This window comes from Aethina tumida, chromosome 1 (assembly GCF_024364675.1).
Source record: "Aethina tumida isolate Nest 87 chromosome 1, icAetTumi1.1, whole genome shotgun sequence".
NCBI lineage: Eukaryota > Metazoa > Arthropoda > Insecta > Coleoptera > Nitidulidae > Aethina > Aethina tumida.
In genome coordinates this window covers 51176302-51196870 of record NC_065435.1, presented here as the reverse complement: position 1 = coordinate 51196870, position 20569 = coordinate 51176302, and the positions used below count along the sequence as shown (strand labels likewise).

General features: G+C 34.3%; 5 protein-coding genes across 8 annotated transcripts; 2 read left to right on the top strand and 3 right to left on the bottom strand.

Moving 5' to 3' along the window:
- Positions 1–145: 145 nt before the first annotated feature.
- LOC109595161 (endoplasmic reticulum junction formation protein lunapark-B) lies at positions 146–3115 on the bottom strand. The gene is made up of 7 exons (XM_020010459.2): positions 3018–3115; positions 2871–2933; positions 2589–2818; positions 2284–2534; positions 1496–1798; positions 1150–1438; positions 146–1088 (listed from the first exon to the last, which is right to left on the bottom strand). Exons 2-7 carry the CDS (start codon positions 2895–2897, stop codon positions 1010–1012), a joined length of 1179 nt encoding a protein of 392 aa, XP_019866018.1. The 5' UTR covers positions 2898–2933; positions 3018–3115; the 3' UTR covers positions 146–1009.
- A 488-nt stretch (positions 3116–3603) lies between these two features.
- Positions 3604–9322, bottom strand: LOC109595184 (cleavage and polyadenylation specificity factor 73). Its single transcript, XM_020010489.2, has 13 exons — positions 9133–9322; positions 9012–9075; positions 8861–8958; positions 8678–8806; positions 8260–8527; positions 7876–8202; positions 5186–5315; positions 4954–5129; positions 4491–4752; positions 4252–4439; positions 4064–4195; positions 3885–4007; positions 3604–3826 (listed from the first exon to the last, which is right to left on the bottom strand). Exons 1-13 carry the CDS (start codon positions 9201–9203, stop codon positions 3722–3724), a joined length of 2073 nt encoding a protein of 690 aa, XP_019866048.1. The 5' UTR covers positions 9204–9322; the 3' UTR covers positions 3604–3721.
- On the top strand, positions 5819–7664 carry LOC109595185 (delta(24)-sterol reductase-like). Its single transcript, XM_049961504.1, has 2 exons — positions 5819–5953; positions 6013–7664. The coding sequence occupies exon 2, from the start codon at positions 6015–6017 to the stop codon at positions 7614–7616; it is 1602 nt and encodes a 533-aa protein (XP_049817461.1). The 5' UTR covers positions 5819–5953; positions 6013–6014; the 3' UTR covers positions 7617–7664.
- Positions 9323–9547: 225 nt separating the features above from the next.
- Positions 9548–20111, top strand: LOC109595155 (serine/threonine-protein kinase pakB). Of its 4 annotated transcripts, XM_049961498.1 has the most exons (13): positions 9548–10167; positions 10505–10652; positions 10709–11020; positions 11097–11271; positions 11380–11525; positions 11650–11899; positions 12041–12343; positions 12607–12731; positions 12790–13228; positions 13338–13724; positions 16976–17142; positions 19557–19790; positions 19845–20111. In XM_049961498.1, exons 1-11 carry the CDS (start codon positions 9869–9871, stop codon positions 16996–16998), a joined length of 2607 nt encoding a protein of 868 aa, XP_049817455.1. In that variant the 5' UTR covers positions 9548–9868; the 3' UTR covers positions 16999–17142; positions 19557–19790; positions 19845–20111. The 4 variants fall into 4 exon arrangements, with proteins under 4 accessions (XP_049817455.1, XP_049817454.1, XP_049817453.1 ...); XM_049961497.1 differs by having other exon boundaries at positions 19557–20111; XM_049961496.1 differs by lacking the exons at positions 16976–17142; positions 19557–19790; positions 19845–20111 and having other exon boundaries at positions 11668–11899; positions 13338–14554.
- On the bottom strand, positions 16030–19166 carry LOC109595148 (chitooligosaccharidolytic beta-N-acetylglucosaminidase). The gene is made up of 8 exons (XM_020010443.2): positions 18950–19166; positions 18660–18720; positions 18028–18294; positions 17659–17966; positions 17227–17443; positions 16990–17174; positions 16450–16935; positions 16030–16387 (listed from the first exon to the last, which is right to left on the bottom strand). The coding sequence occupies exons 2-8, from the start codon at positions 18716–18718 to the stop codon at positions 16101–16103; spliced, it is 1809 nt and encodes a 602-aa protein (XP_019866002.1). The 5' UTR covers positions 18719–18720; positions 18950–19166; the 3' UTR covers positions 16030–16100.
- Positions 20112–20569: the final 458 nt, after the last annotated feature.

Here is a 20569-nt window from a genome sequence, read left to right as displayed (position 1 = left end):
AATAAATAATGTGAAAATATAGTGTAATTATTTTAACTAAAATATAAGGTTTTAATTACAGGAGAGTGTTTCCTAATCAACGTCAAGATAGTTATGTAATGTATTTCTCTGTACGTAGCAGGTAATATAAAATAAACAAAATTAATAATGCATGTGGAAAGCTTTTTATTTGGATACAATATATAAAATGCAGAAAGGCACCTATTTAAAATAATTGAACAATCCTGTATTATCACATTCCATAACCTATTAAAAGTAGATTTTTTTTAGTATAATTTCAAATAACAAAGACTGTATATAAAAGCACATATTTATACACTATAAATATGCGACAAAACAACAATATGTACAGTTTATTCATAATATTGGGTAGAACAATATTGAATAATGTTGTTAATTTCTTATGATATAATTAAATTGCATCATATGTATACTGTCCCTCCTAAGTCAAAAGTGCTATAGAAGTGAGAAAACTGTTCGCTGTTTTTGGTTTAGGAGAGCAGTACGGCGAATTTTAGAAACTCAGGATCAAGAAATTGTCAAACAATTTTGATTATGTAACAAAGTTATAAATATTTTTAAAAATAATTTGCCCAGTAAGTTGTGAAAATATGTTAATTTGTAGTTATGTAAAACCAGATAATGCTACCGACACTCGAGCATTATCCTACTCTTTTGTAATCAACTGTGTGTCCTTCAACTATGATTGTTTTTCCATAAGAGGCCAAACATAAATTGATATGTTGGATACACCGGGTTTGTAGAATCTCACAGGTAAATTTATTAAAGGTCCCATAACTGGACAATTATAAAAAAACAATACACAGTTAAAAATTGTAAAACTACAGATAGATGAAGACAAAAACATAAATAAAAATAAATAAATAAGGGAGAACAACTAGAACTGTTTCGTATCTACCGACATTAATAGTGCTACATGAACATTACGTGGTCAGTCTTTATTTAAATGTAATAACGATTATTATTTGCATTCATAGGCGACAATATGTTAGTCTTTGCCACCCGAGTTCTCCACAAATTGCATTTCTCCGTCCACGTCCATTGGTGATTCATTATTCGAAAGTTTGCTTGAAAATACAAAACAGGTTACGTAAATTTATATTAGTTAGTGTTACGCATCCAGCTCACCTCTCAGGCGCCTCCTCGGCCTTGGATTCTATCGGTGAGTCGTTGCGCTGATCCACAGCCTCAACTTCTGTCGGTTTGGCACTCTCGTCCGAATCAGAACCCGAATTCTTTTCCGAATCCGAGTCCGAGGAGCTGGAGTCGTCGGCGCGTTTATTAGTCGCGGCTACCAACTGAGGCTGCTGCGGTTCGAGCAGGGGTGCCGCCGGTCTCTTCTTACGCGCCGGATTAAAAGCCGAGCAGTAACAGCAACGGAATGCCATGTACTCGAATTCTTCCTTCATTGCCATACCTGAAATAATTAATTCACATATCAGCAACACCTTCAGGGACATCTTGTGCAACATACCGTTGTGACTGCAGCACTTGGAGCAGATAAGAGCGAAGCGATTTTCGGGACCGTCACCTACCAAATAGTCCACCATTTTATCGAGAATGCTTCGATCTCGTGGTGGTATTGCAGCTGGGAGAGGTCTAGCAGCTTGTTGACGTACAAGAGCTGGAGACGCTACGTCGCCAGTTGTTGGTGGAATTGCCAGCATCGGTGTGGAAGTGGGACGAATGGCGATTTGACCCTCTGGTATTATCGGAGATGAAGGGATACCAAAGGACAGGCGGCCGCGTGTCTGAGGCACATACCTTTGACGCAAACCTATAAACATAATAAACAAGCTTCATACAACTGATTATATATCTAATTATACACACACAATATAAACTAGCTTTAGATAAAAATAAATTTAGGGATATTCACAGATTTTGTGTAAGAACTATTTCCAATAAGAAAGAAATCCTTATTGAAAATAGAGCTATTTATGTAACATATATTAATTATGATTTACAAATCATTAAAAATAATCAACAATAATCTTTGAACAGTAATCACATTTAATAAAACAGTTACTGATAACAATAATCTAAATCCATCAACTTATGAAGTGAATTTCTATTTACTAAACAAAAGCATAAGCTGACTTTCTCTCTCCTCTACATTTGCAATTTAATGAGCATAAAATGTATATTGGCAGGAAACAAGCATAAACTCTCCAATTATTTCAGGGTCGAATAGCAAAAGTGTGTTAATCAAAACAATGACCATATCAATTTAATTGAATCTAATTAAAAAAAAATACCAACCTGTATCCAGAACTTTGCTCGATTGAGGGATTCTGGGAGTTAAGGCTTTAGATGGTGTACTTTCAATAGTTGGTTTCTTTAGTTCTGGAGCAAATTTGTCTAAAATCGTCTTGGCCACTTTGTATGTCTCCTTTTCCATCACATTATCGAGTATTTTCTTTTTCTCTTCTTTCAATGACACCAATTTGTTTTGATTTTTTCTGATTTTCTTGTTATAGTACCAAGTTAAAATTCGTTTCATGAACCATATCCTTCAAAAGGTTTTCATGAAAATAAATAATAGATTGATTTTCTGTTGTACTTACAGGGGTGGAAGCACAATAATAGGAATCATACTCAAGAGACGTTGATTACTTGTAAAATAGATGAAATTGAAGTACAGATAAACTAAAAATACTACATAAGTGAGACCACCAAATACGAGCCATTGTCTTATTATTTTCTTCTGAGCCTCCTCTGTACTCTTCTTAAATTCATTAATTGAGTTTATTTCATCTTCCAGTTTTTCCAAAACTTCATATGTACTCTTGCTTTTCTGCAAATAAATTGATGCTCACTGAACCGGAGTAATTGATGACAATATTTACCCTGAATTTTGCCAAGATATTACCCATGTTCCTTGACTAAAATTTTGCCTCTCACAGATTAACCTAAAACATAGAATTGTGAAAATGACAAACAAATAATAATTTTTGCAGACGTTGTTAATAAAAAGCTACGTTGTTTTTAATCACCTAGTTTTTGTTCGCAATATTATTGTTCCATTCGAAACATCTCGGTAATTTTTTTAACATTCTTTTGAAATCGGCTGTCACTGCCATCAACATTGATGCCAGATTGGCACAGTTCTGCCAATATAAATGAATCAAATACGGGGTATCCCAAAATTGGCACACCTAAGGTCTTCAACTTTCAAGATAAGCGTGTCTTTATCAAATTTTCGAATTCGCAAAATTACGGGAGTTAGAGGAGTTTAATTTTTTAAATTTGCAATTTAAGGTCAGCGTTTCTGTTCCGTCCATATAAATGATTTATACTTATGTCATAGATAAACATATATTTGCTTATTTGGCTACAGATAATTCTTTACTTATATGTGATCCAAGTGGTCAGATTAAGCGCAAGCGAAGTCGTCAGTATGTAATATTTAAGGAACAGAAACAATGATTTTGTAAAATCTTATTTGTGGATACACCTTTAATTTTGGTCTTATTTCATATCCATTCATATAACAGAAACTGATCTCTTTTCTGAATCTGTTAGGAATACCATTATTTAAAAAAGCACGTTAAAATGTGATTATCAAAAAGAAAAAGAATATTGCATTTATTATCACGATTTATTTCTTACATTTTTAACAAAAATTCCTTCTCAACAATAGGAACGTAGATATGTATAAAAATAATTATATTATAATACAAAAACAAAAAACAACATTTTATGTAGTTGAATCAAACTGAGGAGGTGATAAACTAAGGTGTAATTTGCTGACGGCTGTTTGTACCATTCGCTCGAATATCTCGTCTGTTGGACACTTCACTTCCTGCAAAAGAAACGAGGTTTTTGATTACAGTCCATACTCAATACAGAAATATACTTACCAAACTATTTAAATCAATGTCGGCTCTATGTTCATCAACTGTAACGTACAGTTTCTCCCCTTTGAAAATTTTGGGGACAGAGTCTTCGCCGAACATATCCTGCAGCATTTCGATTAGACATTCCTGTAAACATATATTCGAAATGAATCAATCATATTGGAAATAAATGAAGTTCTTACTTTAAAATGCATCCTGTCAAGTTTCACGCTTGTGGTGAGATTTTTAGTAGGCATGTCAGAAGAAAGGTCAGCCTGAAGAATTGCGGCGAGAATAGTGTCCGCATACATATCGTTCACTGGATTCGCCTCCCACTAAAATTTTTGGTTTTTTAATCGTAATTCGTAGTTAATATAATTATATTACGTACCTCGAGCGACACTATTTTGTTTTCGATGGTAATATCTATGGCACCAAATGCTCTCATCTTCTTATCATCTTCCAGTGGTTCTAAAAGGCCCGCTACCGTCGACAGGTAGTACCTTAGGACGGAGAAGTTACCGCTATAGTGAATGCTTTGTCTCTGGATGATCTGATTCAGAGTCATATTTGTATATTCTGGAACAATAAAAATAGTAAAGCTGTAATTAGGAAAACACAAATACGTACTAGAAAGATCCTCCGGAGCCATTATGTGATAATTGAAATTGCGCTTCACCAATATGCCGGAAACGGTATGGCCTGGTCTTGGGCGGTTTACAGCCAGCGAACCCATCACTTTGGCCGTCTTCTCACCACGGAAATACAGCTCAACCGAGTGCGTGTTGCGTGGATTGTGCAACTCGATGGAAGTGTTGGGATCGTCTTCGTACTCCCGCTGTAATGCAGCTTTCAACCGGCTCATCTCGTTCTGTTCTCCATGTACTAACACCTGAATATTTTATATAATATAATGTTTTTATGGAAACAATTTAATACAATAGATAACATGCAATTTAAAATACAATGTGCAGCTCTGAAGTGTGCAACAATACAAATATATAATAACAGAAAAATACTGAGAAATGTATACAGAAAATTATGATAAAATAATGATAAACCTTATTAGAAAATTGTCATTCACAACACTTACAACATGTGGGGGCTTCAATATTCTAATGAACTCGCTAGTCTGTTGATAATCTGTATGAGCTGAAAATGAAATGTAGTCCACCGACATCTTCAGGGGGACTTTTTGTCCCAACATCGTAGTTATTTCTTCCGGCTCTGACAATATGGTCTTTGCCAACGTTCCCTCAACACAATAACCTGTAATATGGCAATAATTGTACATTTTGTTTTTATTAAGCAATAGCCGAGTGTACCCGCAATGATTACACCGTTCTTGGAATCTGTGCACCAGGATTCGAACAGTTCTCTGGACAAACCGCTCTGCATCATACCTGGTGATGCCATTATTACACAAGGTCCAATATCCTCAAAATGGTCTATTCCCTTAAAGTATAAGAATTTAACATGTTTAAACTGCATTAATTACCCTGAATCTAAATTTATTCAATGTGTTTAGCTTGTATGAATTTTTTACTGACTTAGTTAACTTTATTTAAGATATATTTATACAGTGGCCAATTTGAAAGCGAGACACCTTCATAAAATATGTACTTATAAACAAAACGTTTTTGGGCACAGAAACCAAGGCCAAATTTCTGTGGGAAAATTAAAAATCATGTTCTTATGAATTTATATTTTTGATTTTTCACCAATGTTGGAATTTTATACTAATAATATTACATATTATTACTATACCGATACTAATACTCTAAAAAATTACTCTGTAACTTTTGATTTTAGGTCCAAAAGACATTTTGTTTATAAGTACATATTTTTATGCTATATATATTTCAAATTCATGAGTATAAATGTAATAATATTATATTTCATATTAGTTAAGACCTATTAAAATATGATACATCTACATAGCAACAGAAATTTTTAATTAATCAATTTTACATTTTTATCTTCATTGTATTTTAAATAGACACTTTAAATACGTAATGAAATAAGTCTCTCCTAGAGATAATTGAACAATCGGCCACAGCGGCGGCGCGGTTAACTTGAATTTAACCTCAAAAGTAAGTAATGTATTGTTTTCTAAAATTCTAAATAACTATTTATATTTTTTTAACTTTAGAGATGGCCACTAAAACATGGAAGTCCAAATTCATTGAATTCCTAGAAAACAACCGGGGCTTAGTCGTTGTGTTCTTCTGTCTTCCTGCCAGCTTTTTGTTTGAGCTGTTTCTAACTTTAAAAAGGGAAATTTACAGGACTTTGTTTAGTAGTCCTCAGAATCATGACAATAGGGTGAGAGACATACAAAAGCAAATCCAGTCCTGGAATAAGTTACCCTTGACAGAGAGAAAATTATTGTGCACTTCTCGACCAAACTGGCTCAGTTTATCTTTAACCTTCTTCCAAAAGGACCAATGTCATCAAGTGCCAATAGATTTATTTGATATTTTAGAGTTGGATGAAAAGAACCTGACTGTACGAGTAGAACCTATGGTGAGAGTTGGTGATATTACCAAGTATTTGATTCCAAAGGGATACACACTGGCAGTCACCTTGGAGATTGCTGATGCTACACTCGGGGGTCTTGCCATGGGTACTGGTATGACTACACATTCCCACAAAGCAGGATTATACCAGGAAACTGTGGTTGCATATGAGGTCGTTTTGGGTAACGGCAGTCTAGTGAAAGCAACTAAGGATGAAAATGCTGATTTATTCAATGCTTTACATTGGTCTCACGGTAGTTTGGGTTTCCTGGTGGCATTAACTTTAAAAATAGTCAAGATAAAACCCTACATCAAACTGACCTATATACCAGTAAAGGGTCAAAAGAATTACTGTGACATGACTAGACTTTTGTCTGGCGACGATGGCACCGATTACCCAGTGGCCGATTACGTGGAGACCACCATTTTCAATCACGACGAGGCAGTTATCATGACCGGCGATTATGCAGATTACGACCCGTCTCTTCCCGTGAACCACGTCACCAGGTGGTACAAACCTTGGTTCTACAAGTATGTTGAAACGTTCATAAAACGGGGCAAACACACCGAGCTGATTCCACTCAGAGAGTACCTACTGAGACATAATAGAGCTATATTTTGGGTCGTTGAATCCATGATTCCTTTCGGAAACAACCCTTTGTTCCGATTGTTCTTCGGGTGGTTACTCCCCCCTAAACCAGCTTTCCTGAAATTCACCACCACTCCCGGCATCAGGGCTTACACGTTCATGAGACAGGTCTTTCAAGACATAGTGTTGCCCCTGCGTAAGCTCGAGGATCAGATTAGCACTTCTGATAAACTTTTCGATGCGTATCCTTTGTTGGTATATCCTTGTCGCGTGTATGATCACGGAAAACACGCTGGCCAAATAAGACCCCCACGAAAGGAGTATCTCGTTGAAGGCACCAATTACGCAATGTACAACGATCTCGGCGTGTATGGAGTACCCGGTTATGTGAAACGCAAAGAGAAATACAACGCCGTACAAGCAATGCGGGATATGGAAAAATTCACCAGAGACGTCGGAGGATTTTCGTTCCTTTACGCCGACATTTTTATGACCAGGGAAGAATTTGAAGAAATGTTTGATCTAACTTTATATGAAAAAGTTAGGGAAAAATATCATGCCAATGGGGCCTTTCCTCATTTATACGATAAGATTAAACCCGAAATTGATGTATTTGAAATAGGAAGACAATTTGAAAACAATAATTAAAATGTTATTTATATTAAGTTTTCTCAGGATATTATACTGTTATTCAAGTATTGTTTTTTATTGTTAATTTATGTATGTGTATTACAATCAATTTCTCTACAGTGGAATAGTTGAAATATATAAGTTCAGCATTAGATTTAACTTTGAATATAATTTAAGATCTAAGAAAGTAATCAGGTCTTAACTGCACAACCTAGTTAAACAAATTGCACAAACACTTGAAACAGTTTAAAATTTATAGATGTTAGATACAACTTACCTTTAGGTTGGATATATGTTTGAATACAAATGGATTATTTATAGCAATCTGCCTTTTAATTTTATCATTCATTGCATTGATGTAGGTTTGATAGACAGCCATACACTTCTTTGCCAATGATGAAGCATAATAAATTGGTATATCATGCAATTCTGGATGCTGACTCCAATATTCATCGAGAATCAAGAGTAATTCTTGAGCCCTTCCCAAGGCAAAAACAGGGATGAGACACCTTCCTCCCCTGTTCACTATATCATGCACCAAATTAGTGAATCTGCTTTCACGTTCCTCTCTCTTTTCATGAATATGTGTTCCATATGTAGACTCCTACAGAAATGTTTATATTAAACTTCAATATTTTTTTTTAAATTAAATTACACTTACAGTTATCAAAACATCTGGATGAACTGTTGGGATTTCTGCTGCCATCAAATGTCTATCCTCTTGGCGTGAAAAATCTCCCGTATATAAAATTTTAACACCAGCTATTTCTATCATAAACATTGCAGCACCCAGTACATGTCCTGCATTGTAAGCCCAGAATTTAATGCCCAATACATCTTTTTCTTCATGGAAATTGATTGTCTCAATTTTATCCATACTGGCTTCCAAATCAGACTCTGTGTACAGCATTTGCTCTGTGGCAATATTGCTGATATATAATAGAAAATCAATCAAACATAAGTAATAGTATAATTTCTTAGTCTTAAGTTGGGACTAGACACATAATTTCAAAAATTTTAGTGGAAGTTTACAAGATGACCATTTCCTTTTCAAATTAATATAAACAAAAAATACAAACCTAACTTTGATGTAATCTGAAAGTAACCATCTGTAGATAGCTTTAGTTGCATGTGTCATAAAGCAGCGGCCTTTGAAGCTTGTTTTAAGCAAAAACCATGGAAGTGCTCCACAATGATCCAAATGAAAACTGAAAAAGGGAACGTTGTTAATTTTTGTTATTTGTGAAATTTGAACAACTTACTGTGAAATTAATAACAAATCAATCTGGTCAGCATCTATTAAATCAACAAATGGTAAAGCGTCCATTCCTGAGAGACCTGGATGTATGCCACAATCCAACTGAAATTAAAATTTCAATGAATTTTAACTTCAAGAAGATCTAATAAAATTACCATAATGTTTTTTCCCTTGAACTGGAGCATAATACACGATCGCCCCACTTCTTGTCCGGCTCCCCTTAAAATAAATTTAATTTTCTAGTAATTAATTATAATACAATGAAATATATTATACAATGGCCTGATTATTAACTGGTCACTTTCTTCCGAAGGCATTTGGGTGTCTGCCTTCTTTTTCTCAGACATGTTTACAAATTGTTGTTGAAAAATATTTTACATAACCTCTACAAACTCGTCTTGAGGAAGCGGCATAGAACATAAACGTCGGCGTTGTAGGTGGCGCCAAATTTTTACAATAAGTATGGAAAAACTTAAATTAGTGGAGGTGTTTAATCAAGTATTTATGATTTAAATTTAAAAAAATAAACATAAGTAGGCATTAAATAACAAAAGAAAAGATTTTTAAATCAAATATTTGTTGTCATGGTGACATCTAACCACGGAGTACTCAATGTTACTTAAATTTGTAAAGTAGCGCGCTCTATTTAGCCGGCTCAGTTGACTTTTAATATGGTTGACAACCTGAAATTTTGTGATTTGTTTTTCTAAAAATACTTCGGGTATACGTATAGAAATTTCTGAGCACCTAAAAAGTTCCAATTTAAGTCCATTTCGGCAAGTATATGATAATTCATAATTTACAATAGTATGCTTATATTAAAAATTAATTTTCATTAATACGACGACTGTACATCAAAGTTGTTTGCAAACAATTGTTATTTTTTCAATTGTTGATACAAACGAGTTAATGTGATTGACAGGTAAAATGAGTGAACAGTGGAAGTTACTTGGTGAGTTCCTACGTTTCGCGATGTTTCTTTTATCAAGTGAATAGATTGTAAAGTTGAAAAATGACTACCCAGACAGACACAGAATCAGACTTTAATGTGTTACAATTTGAGAAGAGACTCACTTCTTTAAAAGATTCACAGGAAAGTATTAACAACTGCTGTCAGTGGTGTCTCGAAAACAGAGTACACCACAAGAAAATAGTAAATGTCTGGCTCAATGTGTTGAAGAGAGTTAAGGTGGAACAGAGACTTATATTATTTTATTTGGCCAATGATGTGGTGCAGTATTCCAAAAAGAGGAATTATGATTTTGTGGATAGCTGGGGTACAGCCATTCAGAAAGCCACCACAATGGTTCGGTAAGAAACTTTCTTTTATTAAATAGATTATTAATTAGATTTATACAGTAGGAAACGCATTTTACTTGTCTGAATTTAGAAAGAGACATCATGCATGACAGAGACAATAGAAGTCTGCCCTATAGTGGGAGACTTACTGTCTCTATTGTACATGATGTCTTTTTCAGGATTCAGATGGATCAAACTCTTCATACTGTATAAACCATATAATTTAAAATGTTGTACCTTTTATATTTGGAATAAATTTCTACTGAAATTCCTTTTATATGTTGATTAAACCATATTACCAAAAATACATTCTAATAGTTCTAATTACTTTGTTATATACGAATTTAAGGGATGAGAAAGTGAAACATAAGATTCTTAGAATATTCAAAATTTGGGAACAAAGAGGCGTGTATAATGAAGAATTCATTTCCGATTTGTGTGGACTAATCAGTGTAATACCAAGTGGCCCTAAAGGAGATGAACCTCATGAATTTCAAGTAAACATCCCTCATCATTAGCATTCACCTCATAATCTTATGTGTAACATTTTCAGCCAAATTACTTGATAAACAAAATTAAAACGTGTTCAAAACTAGAAGCTGAAACGGACACGAAACTACAGGAGCTAAAAGAACTAGATTCACGACAGCAGCTACCATTGGAGGAATGTGGCGTGGTTGCGCTCAAAGATCGCGCCCGTCTTGATGAAATGGAGAAAGAGATCGAGGAATATGCCGGACGTGCTGAGAATTATGTCAACGCGCTCAAAATCGAAATTAAAAACCGCATAGCCCTTATTTCGGCCATAAAGCAGGCGGCGACGCATTTGGAGGCTGATCGAAAGGATGTCAAGATGGTAGCTCATGTGAGTGCTGAACCAACCACTATCTTCATTGCCAATACATTTTATCATGAGTTAATACTGAGATTGATCATTTTAGGCATACAAAATGTTTGGTCTACGCGTGAAAACGTTTCAAAAGAAGCTGGATGAGCACATAGCAACGCTATCAAGTCCGATACCTTCGCCAGACGTCGACGCACCGTCTCCTAGTTCTTCCTCAGTAGATTCCATTAATTTGCCAGATGAACCAGCTGAGCAGTCCAGTAAAGTTGGTAAGAGCCTCAAAAAAATTGTATAATGAATTATCCTCCTTTTATTACATATAAAAAGTGGGGGCGTATAAATTGTGAACTTTTACAATAATTTTATTTTATTTCTAGAGTCTAGCTTCAGTCCCAAGATTCAATTTACGAATCCGGGTTACTACAACCCGGTGCAAAGCCGAGTAAGCGATTCATCAGATAATGGGAATTTCACCAACGGTTTTAGCAGTTTTATGGGCTCGAATTTCGGTTTCAGTTTACAGGTTAGCATTATAAGGTTTTAATTTTATTTTAATCGCTATGCTACTTTCTTAATTGGTTGCATATTTATAATTTTTCTTTATTTGTTTGTCAAATAATTTACGTGTTTTGTGTCGCTTTGGGCAGAATTCGGGACTGTTTCAGGGCGGCGCCGCACCTGCGGAAAGTTACGTACCGCCGCCAGTACAACCTGTACAGCCGGTACAGCCTGTACAGCAACCGCCACTGCCAATGGCTGTCAAGACTCCTGACCCCTACAGTGTACCATTGTTGCCACCGCCAATGCCGCCATTCACGGCTTCCAAACCAGATACGGTCAACTATGACGGCTACGGCAATCCAGCCCCCTATTGCCCCACACGCTCTGCCACCTATGGTAAGATTTAAACTGATTTATAATTGTACTAAACCAAAAAATACTAGTAATATATTAATTATTTTATTATAAACTAGTCGGTCAGTTCATATCATATTTACTATTATTTTCTATTAATTTTAACTAAGAATAAATTTTTAGGACCAACTTATGGAGATACATCATTCACGCAATCCAGTAGTTTCGATTCATCATTATACGGCGCCTCGAACGCGGACGCTTTCGGGAGCAGCGGAACCGTGCAGGCCGCTCCTGGAAATGGCTATGACGTCCCGGTTGACGAGTACAATCCCGAACAGGAGATGGAATCGTGGGACACACCCGAGAGCCCACCTCCTTTCGAGAAGAAGAGTTTCGGACAACCCGTTGAATACCATGATACTTCACAACACGATAACGATCATCGTTCAAGCATACTACCCTCAGTTGTCACCATTGATTTGGGTGAGTTATCTACATAATTTTTAGAATAATTGTTGTAATTTTCTTGTTCAAGTTAAAGAACTGTAATAACAATAGTACTTGTAATTAATAATGCATATTTTGGAGAGCTTTTGTACAATATAGAAGTATTAATATATTGAACTATGTTATTTAATTTTATGCGTCTGTTTAAATTGGATTTATACTCAAGACGACGGTATGTAAACACATAATCCATTAAATGAGGGTGTTATTAGATGTTTTTAACATGATATGTTTTGCAGAGGATTCATTAAGCAGTTTGGGTGGGAAAGACGTGGACCATAGAAACCTAATAAGTTTAACGGGTTCACCAGGTACTGAAACCAACACACAAAGTAACGATACTTGGAACAACTCCATGAATAAGGTTCGCTTGTCCTGATATTCTCTTCTTAAGCTGATAATATAAATATTTTTTTATTTAGGATTACGGATCTCAAAATAACAGCATCGATTCTAACTACAGACTGCCGTTCGGTATTGACCTAAAATTGCCGCCACCTCCGCCTCCTCCGAGCAAAAGTCAAGACGCGAACAAGGAATCGCCCGCCCGAAAGGACTCGGCGCTTAGGAAATTCCAAGACAACGTTGAGTGCACCGACATGGACATGAGTGATGATGATGCGGACGCAAGCTGTGGAGGTGTCTCCACTCCACTCTCGTCCAGCAAGGTCCACGAGAATTTAAGAGTGGGAACGGAACGCAGAGTCAGTGAACGGTTTTCTTTGGAACCGCCACCTCCATTGCCTGATTTACCGGACGATGTAGACGCGAATAACTTCCTCGATGATCTCAACAACGATTTGCACGAATTTAGCAACCTGTCTGATGACATGCCGGTGGGCCACGAGCATCATACTCACGGTAAATTCATATTTTCTCATTGTGATATATCAGAGACATAGATTGGAAGAAAGTGTCAGTGTCCGTTTTGGTGTTGCACATATAAAAATGATATTAATCTCTGTTGCAGTTCCAGTTTGGGACACTACCCGGTTACATTGTCCACCTTTTCCTTTCAAAGCACTAGCCCGCCAACAGCACCACCCTCAGCACTCAGACAATGGTCCCCATCATATGAGCCAGCCCCCTTCTCAGACATTGGGTATGGTGCCAATGTCCCCTCAATCAGGCAACAGTGGGTGGATGGGACCAGACGAACACAGTCAACATTTCCAGCAACAGCAGCCGCAGCAACAACAGCAACAACAGTCGGGCTGGAACGATGCTGGCGCCGGATTCTATAGGGGCGGGCCCCGTGGTAATCCGCGTCCCAGCGGCTTCAACGGTGCCTATAACAAAAACTCGCCAAGGGGTGGAGGGCCCTTGCCCTGGAGGGGTGGCAGGGGCAATTTTAGAGGTAGGTCGCCAAGGGGAGGCGGCAGTGGCCCCATTATGCACAGGGGCTCCCCAAGACACTTCAGGGGCAATTTCAGGACCAATTTCTGATAGGGAGACTAGAAACACCCCTCGCTATATAGCCAGACAATATTAATTTTTTTCCAGTTGCGTTTTTGTGTCTGGTTGGTATTTGGGATCGATTGAATGTGTATTACAGATTTATAGTTGACTTAGGGGCATATATAAACTATTTGTAAATTAATTTATTTGTCATATATGAAGTACGTTGACAGTAGTTAATTTTAAAGTCATTTATAAATCTTGTTTTGATTTTAAAAATTATACACAAAACTGTAAGTTGCAATTGATTTCAAAGTTGTTAATTAACTAAATTTAAATTTTCATTTATGTATATATAATGAACGTGTAATGCTGTAATGATCCCAAGTATTTTCCATATAGAGAAAACCTACTTTGGATGTATTCAGTTATATGTACATAATACATTTTTGGATATTTTCCTCAAAATTCGTTAATAATTGTACATAAATTAGGTCATACACAGTACCTGATATTTTTGATTACAACTATAAATTTTAAGCAACTCCACTGTGTATGAAAAAATATTTTGTTATTTTCTCAAGTTAGTTACATTTAGAATGTTAGAACTGTTTCATTAGACTTAAATTAAACAGGTATAGTTATTTAATAGATATTCAGCGTGATGTGATTGACTTTTTGTTATACGCCTGTGTGACAGTCTTATATCAAGCAAGAAGTTCAATCAAAAAACTGTTCCATCAATTTCTAGATGTTGTTGACCATGGCCAATAAATGATATAAAATGTGTATTTTTTGCTTTTTCTGCATTATGTTAATTGTTCCAGAATGTTATTCATGTTCATTTTATTAATACCACTAAATATTTTATTTTATGATTTCATTCTATTGTTTTACAATTATGTTATTGGCATTTCTTATTTTTCTTTATTTAATAATAAAAAAATCAATTTTTAACAATTCAAAAAAAATTAAAAAAATTAATTTACAATAATTATGATAAATTCAAAGACTGACAAATAACAGTGTAAAAAGTAATTGTTGGATAAAGTGAAATTGTTATATTGATTGTATATAGTATTTTTTTGTAATAGAATTCTAAAATTCTTGTAATGATTATATCAATTGTGATGAACGATCATATCGTTTTCATTTTGCCGTTTTACTTATATTATTGCCCTTATTTGAAAATCATTACTATATGGCAAAACCTTTAAATGTGATTAAAGAATCTTCAGTTTTAATATTAATAAAAGAATATTTCTTATGTCACTCAAAATAAGATGTATTTGGACTTAAAAATTATTAAATTACATTTTCAAATTATAAACTAACATATCGAAGAGATCATTTTAGAGTGAATGACAGTGAATAGGACAGTGAATGCATATAAAATATTATACGCTCTAAAATAATCTACATGTAATCTGTGAAAAAGATAAGAGGCGGAATTTTTGAAGGGGGTACAATTTTACCACTAATAACAGAATTTATTCGATTTTTTATCATTAATTTGAAATATTCAATTGATGATTATAAACACGAATTAAAAGTATCGTAATAAATATTCATATTTCTATATTTAAATTTTTTCATTTAGCATCATTATGTTTATTAATGAGTAAATTAAGTTGAACGCCACTTATATGAATATTTCATACGATAAAAATAAATATTTGTTTATAATTATTAATTTTCTGTATAAGTAAGAAATGACACAAAGTATATAGTTTTTTATGTTTTTTCTTTCTTATTTGATTTAAAATATTTTCATTTCACTAGGTTAAATTTACATATATTGCTAGAACTGAGGCCGGGTAATAACAATTTTGTAGATTGATGATTTATTCTGTGATTTTTATTATTGGTTTACCATATTATATATGACAAAATAAAAAATATATATATGAATTAATTGCCACAAACATTTTGACATAAATATTTTTTCATACACTAAATTAAAAAATGTTTTAAAATACATTTTATTAACTAAATCTACATATGTAATGCTTTTCACATTTGTACTTGTATTTACACCCCCTTGTATATAATTAGATACTGCAAATTATAAGATAAGACTGAAGTACCTATTGTATTTTGTTTGTATTTAGACAAAATAAACGAAAAATTGTGGTGTTTTTATAAACTTTTTCTTTTAGTGGGGACCTAAACATTAAATTACATTGTATAAACAAAAATATTATGAGGATTTAGTATTTACAATATAAATACAGTGAGGTGAAAATGCAATTATGACACTGCCACACTTTAGATTTTTTTATTAAAATTCTGGTATAAATTGTTTTCAATTAATAGTCTTGATATTAGATGTAATTTAATGGACGTTGTCTTTATTAAACACTCCACCAATAGGACAGTTCTCCTCATACTGTCTGCACCATTCCGGTTCCATAGCATCAGCATCTATGCCCTTCTGTACTAGGCGTTCTCTGTGCACAAGTAATCTGGGTTCGGCATCACGCCACGACGTCTCCGGTTCCGACCACAATACTTCAGCCATTGCGGCAGCCCGGGGCCATAACCTACTGTCGGTTGACGTCGAATCCGCCTGCTCCGTCCAAAGTGTCGCTTCTGACCCCAGTATCTGATTTTTCCTCTCGCCTAAAAATGTATCATATTGATCGAGAAAATCGATTGATTTGTATTAATCAAATAGGTTTTACCTGCAATTTTGATAGGTTTGTTTTCATAAATCTTCTGCCATCCAATGTACGGAGCACACCAATTATTACCATCGGTCACCCAGCCGGAGAACCCACAATCGAAGTATAATGCCTCGTAATTACTCAATATGAGTTTATATCCGTTTCTAAGTAAGTTGCTGACTTGTTCGTCATCACCTTTTGTCCAGATCTGTACAATGTATTTGTCTTTAGGCAAATAATGAACATATTCTTTTTGTGTCAAATGGCTCGTCCACATTATGACTGGAAGTTCACGTCCAGCTATTTTATAAACCTTTTCCAACGCTTTACTTTGGAAATAGTCCCACAGTTTTATGAAGTCAGCCTCGGTACGTCCCCAGTTCTTTTCTTTTTGCATCCATTCGACTATGGAAGTGGTACTGTTCCAACAGTTAAAGTTCACCTCATCACCTCCCATATGAAATATGTCCGGTTTAAATTGTTCAAACATATCGCGATAAATGTCTGAAAATATTTATAATATATATAAAAATTTATTATTTAGGTGATGACCATTACCTTCGATGACATCGTAAAGTTTGGATTTGGTTGGATCAAATTGGCCACATGGCGGTTCCACACAGTACTGCTGCCAGGGTTGCCAGTTGAAACATGTTACTAAACCGGTATCCTGCCACCCTTCACCTACATGAGCAGGAGCATCGAATTCAGGTAAAACACGGACTCCGTGCTCCAAACCGTAGCTGGAACGAAAGTTTAATTATTTGTTTCACTTTTATTTACTTCTTTACTCACTCTATGATTTCTTGTACATCTTGTGGCGTGTAAACTTTAGATGGACTGTAGGCTCCGTATTTTGAAAGATTTGGTTGTGATTTTGAAATATATGGGAAACTGTGTGAGTCTGTAATGTGCCAGTGGAATGTGTTTAACTTGGAGGCGCCCATCCCTTTCAAAGTCTTTTTTATAGCATTTACCGTTATGTAGTTTCTTGAAGTGTCCAATAAAATACCTAAATATATTAAATTGTTAGGATAAAATTTCTATAATAGTTACCAATTAATATTAAAGTTAAGTGTCTTAAAACAAATATTTTCTTTCTATCTCTTCATTTATATGATATATTCAATATTTTTTAATTTATCAAGATTTGAAGAATCACTAAGCATAGTTCGATTATATTATGAGTATTAAATTGTTATGGCAATAGTGTAAAGTGTTACAGACCTCTATAGGGGTACGCAGGCTTATCAGAAATGAATACGTCTCTCGGCATTTGAATTTGATCGCGGAGATCGTCAAATATGATGAGCTGACTGAGAGTTTCCAAGCCATGACGAGCCCCGAAATAAGTTTGAGCTGTGATCACAGCTTCGATTCTTCCGTCCTGTGTTTCAGAAACCTTTAAAGTGTAACTTTCGTCCGTTTCTAACGTAAGACGAGTCTGAGATGAATCTTTAACGTCTAACCAAACGTTCAGAGTTTTTCCGCCACTTGGATTGACATTCTTCGGTATTAGTTCTTTGATAGACTCGCTAAATTAAAAAAAAAAAAGATTAATACTAAGAAATAAAATAATGAAAATATTCATATTACATGAAACGTTTTCCCGCTGAACGGATGAGATCGAATGTTGGGGTCTCGGATTTTGCTCCGGTTATGTCGATGCTGTTCAGGTTGACTTTTACCAAGAAATTGCCAACTTGGACGTCACCGGTGGGTTTGGGCCAGATGGCTGCGTATTTTGAGCAGAAGAGACGGCATGCGGCCAGGCTCAGGGCCGTTTCTTTTTGTTCGGGTTTCAGGGACTTCTTTTGACAATACCCGTTATCGCATTCCCATCGCCACACCGAATTTAAAGCTCTGAAATATTTAATATGTAAAAGAAATTTTTTAAATTACAAAACTATTATTATTTCAATTGATTTTAATCTTATTTTTATAGAAATCACTTTATCTATGTCTAGATCTACAAAAACAAGACAATAATAATTATTGGGATTCTTTTATGTTATCAAGTTGATCAATGAATAACAAATACGTTTAATAATATTATTTTGATAAATCAGTATTTTCTAAACAAAAACCTTAAACACTGATTCACAAACAAATTCCAATATAAACTACAGATTAATTATAGTGACGTTGTTTAAATATAATATATTTACATATATGACCCTGTATAACATATACATATGTGTATCCTAGTAAAATTTGAGAAAACATACCTGATCTCTATAACGAGTACCGCAAACAATAATAAATGGTGACCCCATATTTTTAACATTTCTGAAAAAAAAAGTCCACCAAATAAGTCATCGAACTCATATGTTTGTTTATATTGGTATAAAAATACCAGTTTCTGGTTTTAAGCGTGACTTGAAAGTTGATGCTTGATTAATTAATTAATTGCAATAAAAACGTATCTCGTGCAGACAACATCTCAGACAACCATATATGAAAAAATGGCCTAATACAAAACTTAATACTTCGAAATAAATTGTTGTTAATGACTAACCTGCTTGATCAGCTGTGTCAATTAGTAGGTATCTTGTTGCGACCACTTTCACAAATATTCCCCTGGCACGTCCACGTATTAGTTTTATAGTCACGGTCAGAATTAAATTTCGGGTTCGCTGTAAAACCGGCTTTCCTTAAGTATCAATTGGAATGAACAATTCTGTTATGGAAGAAACTGATACTGATAATTGTTTTATGTTTTATCTGGTAGATATTTCCACAGCAATGATAATGGAATTTGGTTACTTATTAATCAGTCTTGAGTTTTGTGTAGGATTCTGATCACAAATCAAATAGTTATGTCCAAGTTATTTAGAGGATTACTTACAAATTGATATGTCTAATATTAATAATTATAAATATAATAATTAAGTTTATACATTATGTAAGTATACACAAATTTTACATTATTTATTTATTTATTATATACATTATAAAAATTGATTCGTCCTAATGAAATTTAATAGTTTATAATCATTATTAATAAATAAAATAAATTTATAATTTGAGTTTACTCAAATTGGTTATTAAAAATATCTAAATACATGAAATTTTCACAAGTAATTATGAATACCACTGAATTTCTGTTTTTTTTTTCTTCATAGAAAAGAAGACAATCTTCAAAAAATATATCTCCTGATGAGACTGAAGATGGTCGACTTTGGAGCCACAACCAGATAGAACATTATGGAAAACATACTTTGGAAAATATGAGCTCGGAAGGCAAAAGGCGAGATAAGGGCCTTCTATGCACTTCTATTCCCAGTTCGGAGGAACAAAACCAATTCGGAAATTTCCACTGGCTGTGGCAAGATACTGAACCTCAGGACCACCGCAAGGTGGATCAATCCCGGAGGTAAAGTTTTTGTCTAAATTATAAACATTTGTTTTAGTTTCAGATTTCTGAACACCTTCCGGCAACATCATCGTGTCATCACAGTCGATTGTTGGATCTACAAGTTGTTATACAATCCAAACAGTTTTAAGAAGTTTGAAAAGTGGTAAAAGAAGGTTTTTTTGACGAAAATATTTTTGAGGTTTACATGGACGTACTGCAACTATTAAACATTTTTTCTAGGACTCTAATCTATTTATTGTTCGTACAACAGATACATTAATACTTGTATTCAAATTAAATTAAATTTTTAACGAGCTTCTTATCCAGAAAATTTTCGAATTTCCCTTCTAATATTTCTTGAATAATTTGAAAAATACGGATCACAACTCTAAACTCTAACATCACTATAATTATATAATTGTCTTATTTAAATTATAGTGCACAGGACAAAAGTTTGGAAACTTTGCGATAATAAATGGCAAAAAATAGCTGAATTTATCAGAAAATTGAACAAAAGTTATGCAGTCACACAAGCTGATGGTTATGCAGGAAAATATTAATGCTTCTTGCTTTTGGATTATTATTCTAAAATTAAATTATTTAAGAAGGTTCACAAACGTATAACCAAATAAAAAAGTTTAATATCGTATAAAATTATATTTTATTTTATGTCTTATTAAAAGTAGATATAATTTCAAGAAGCATTTTAATTAATCTCTTATACAGGAGATAGAATAATTTTAATTAAATAATTCATTATTTATTAGCTATTCGAATCAT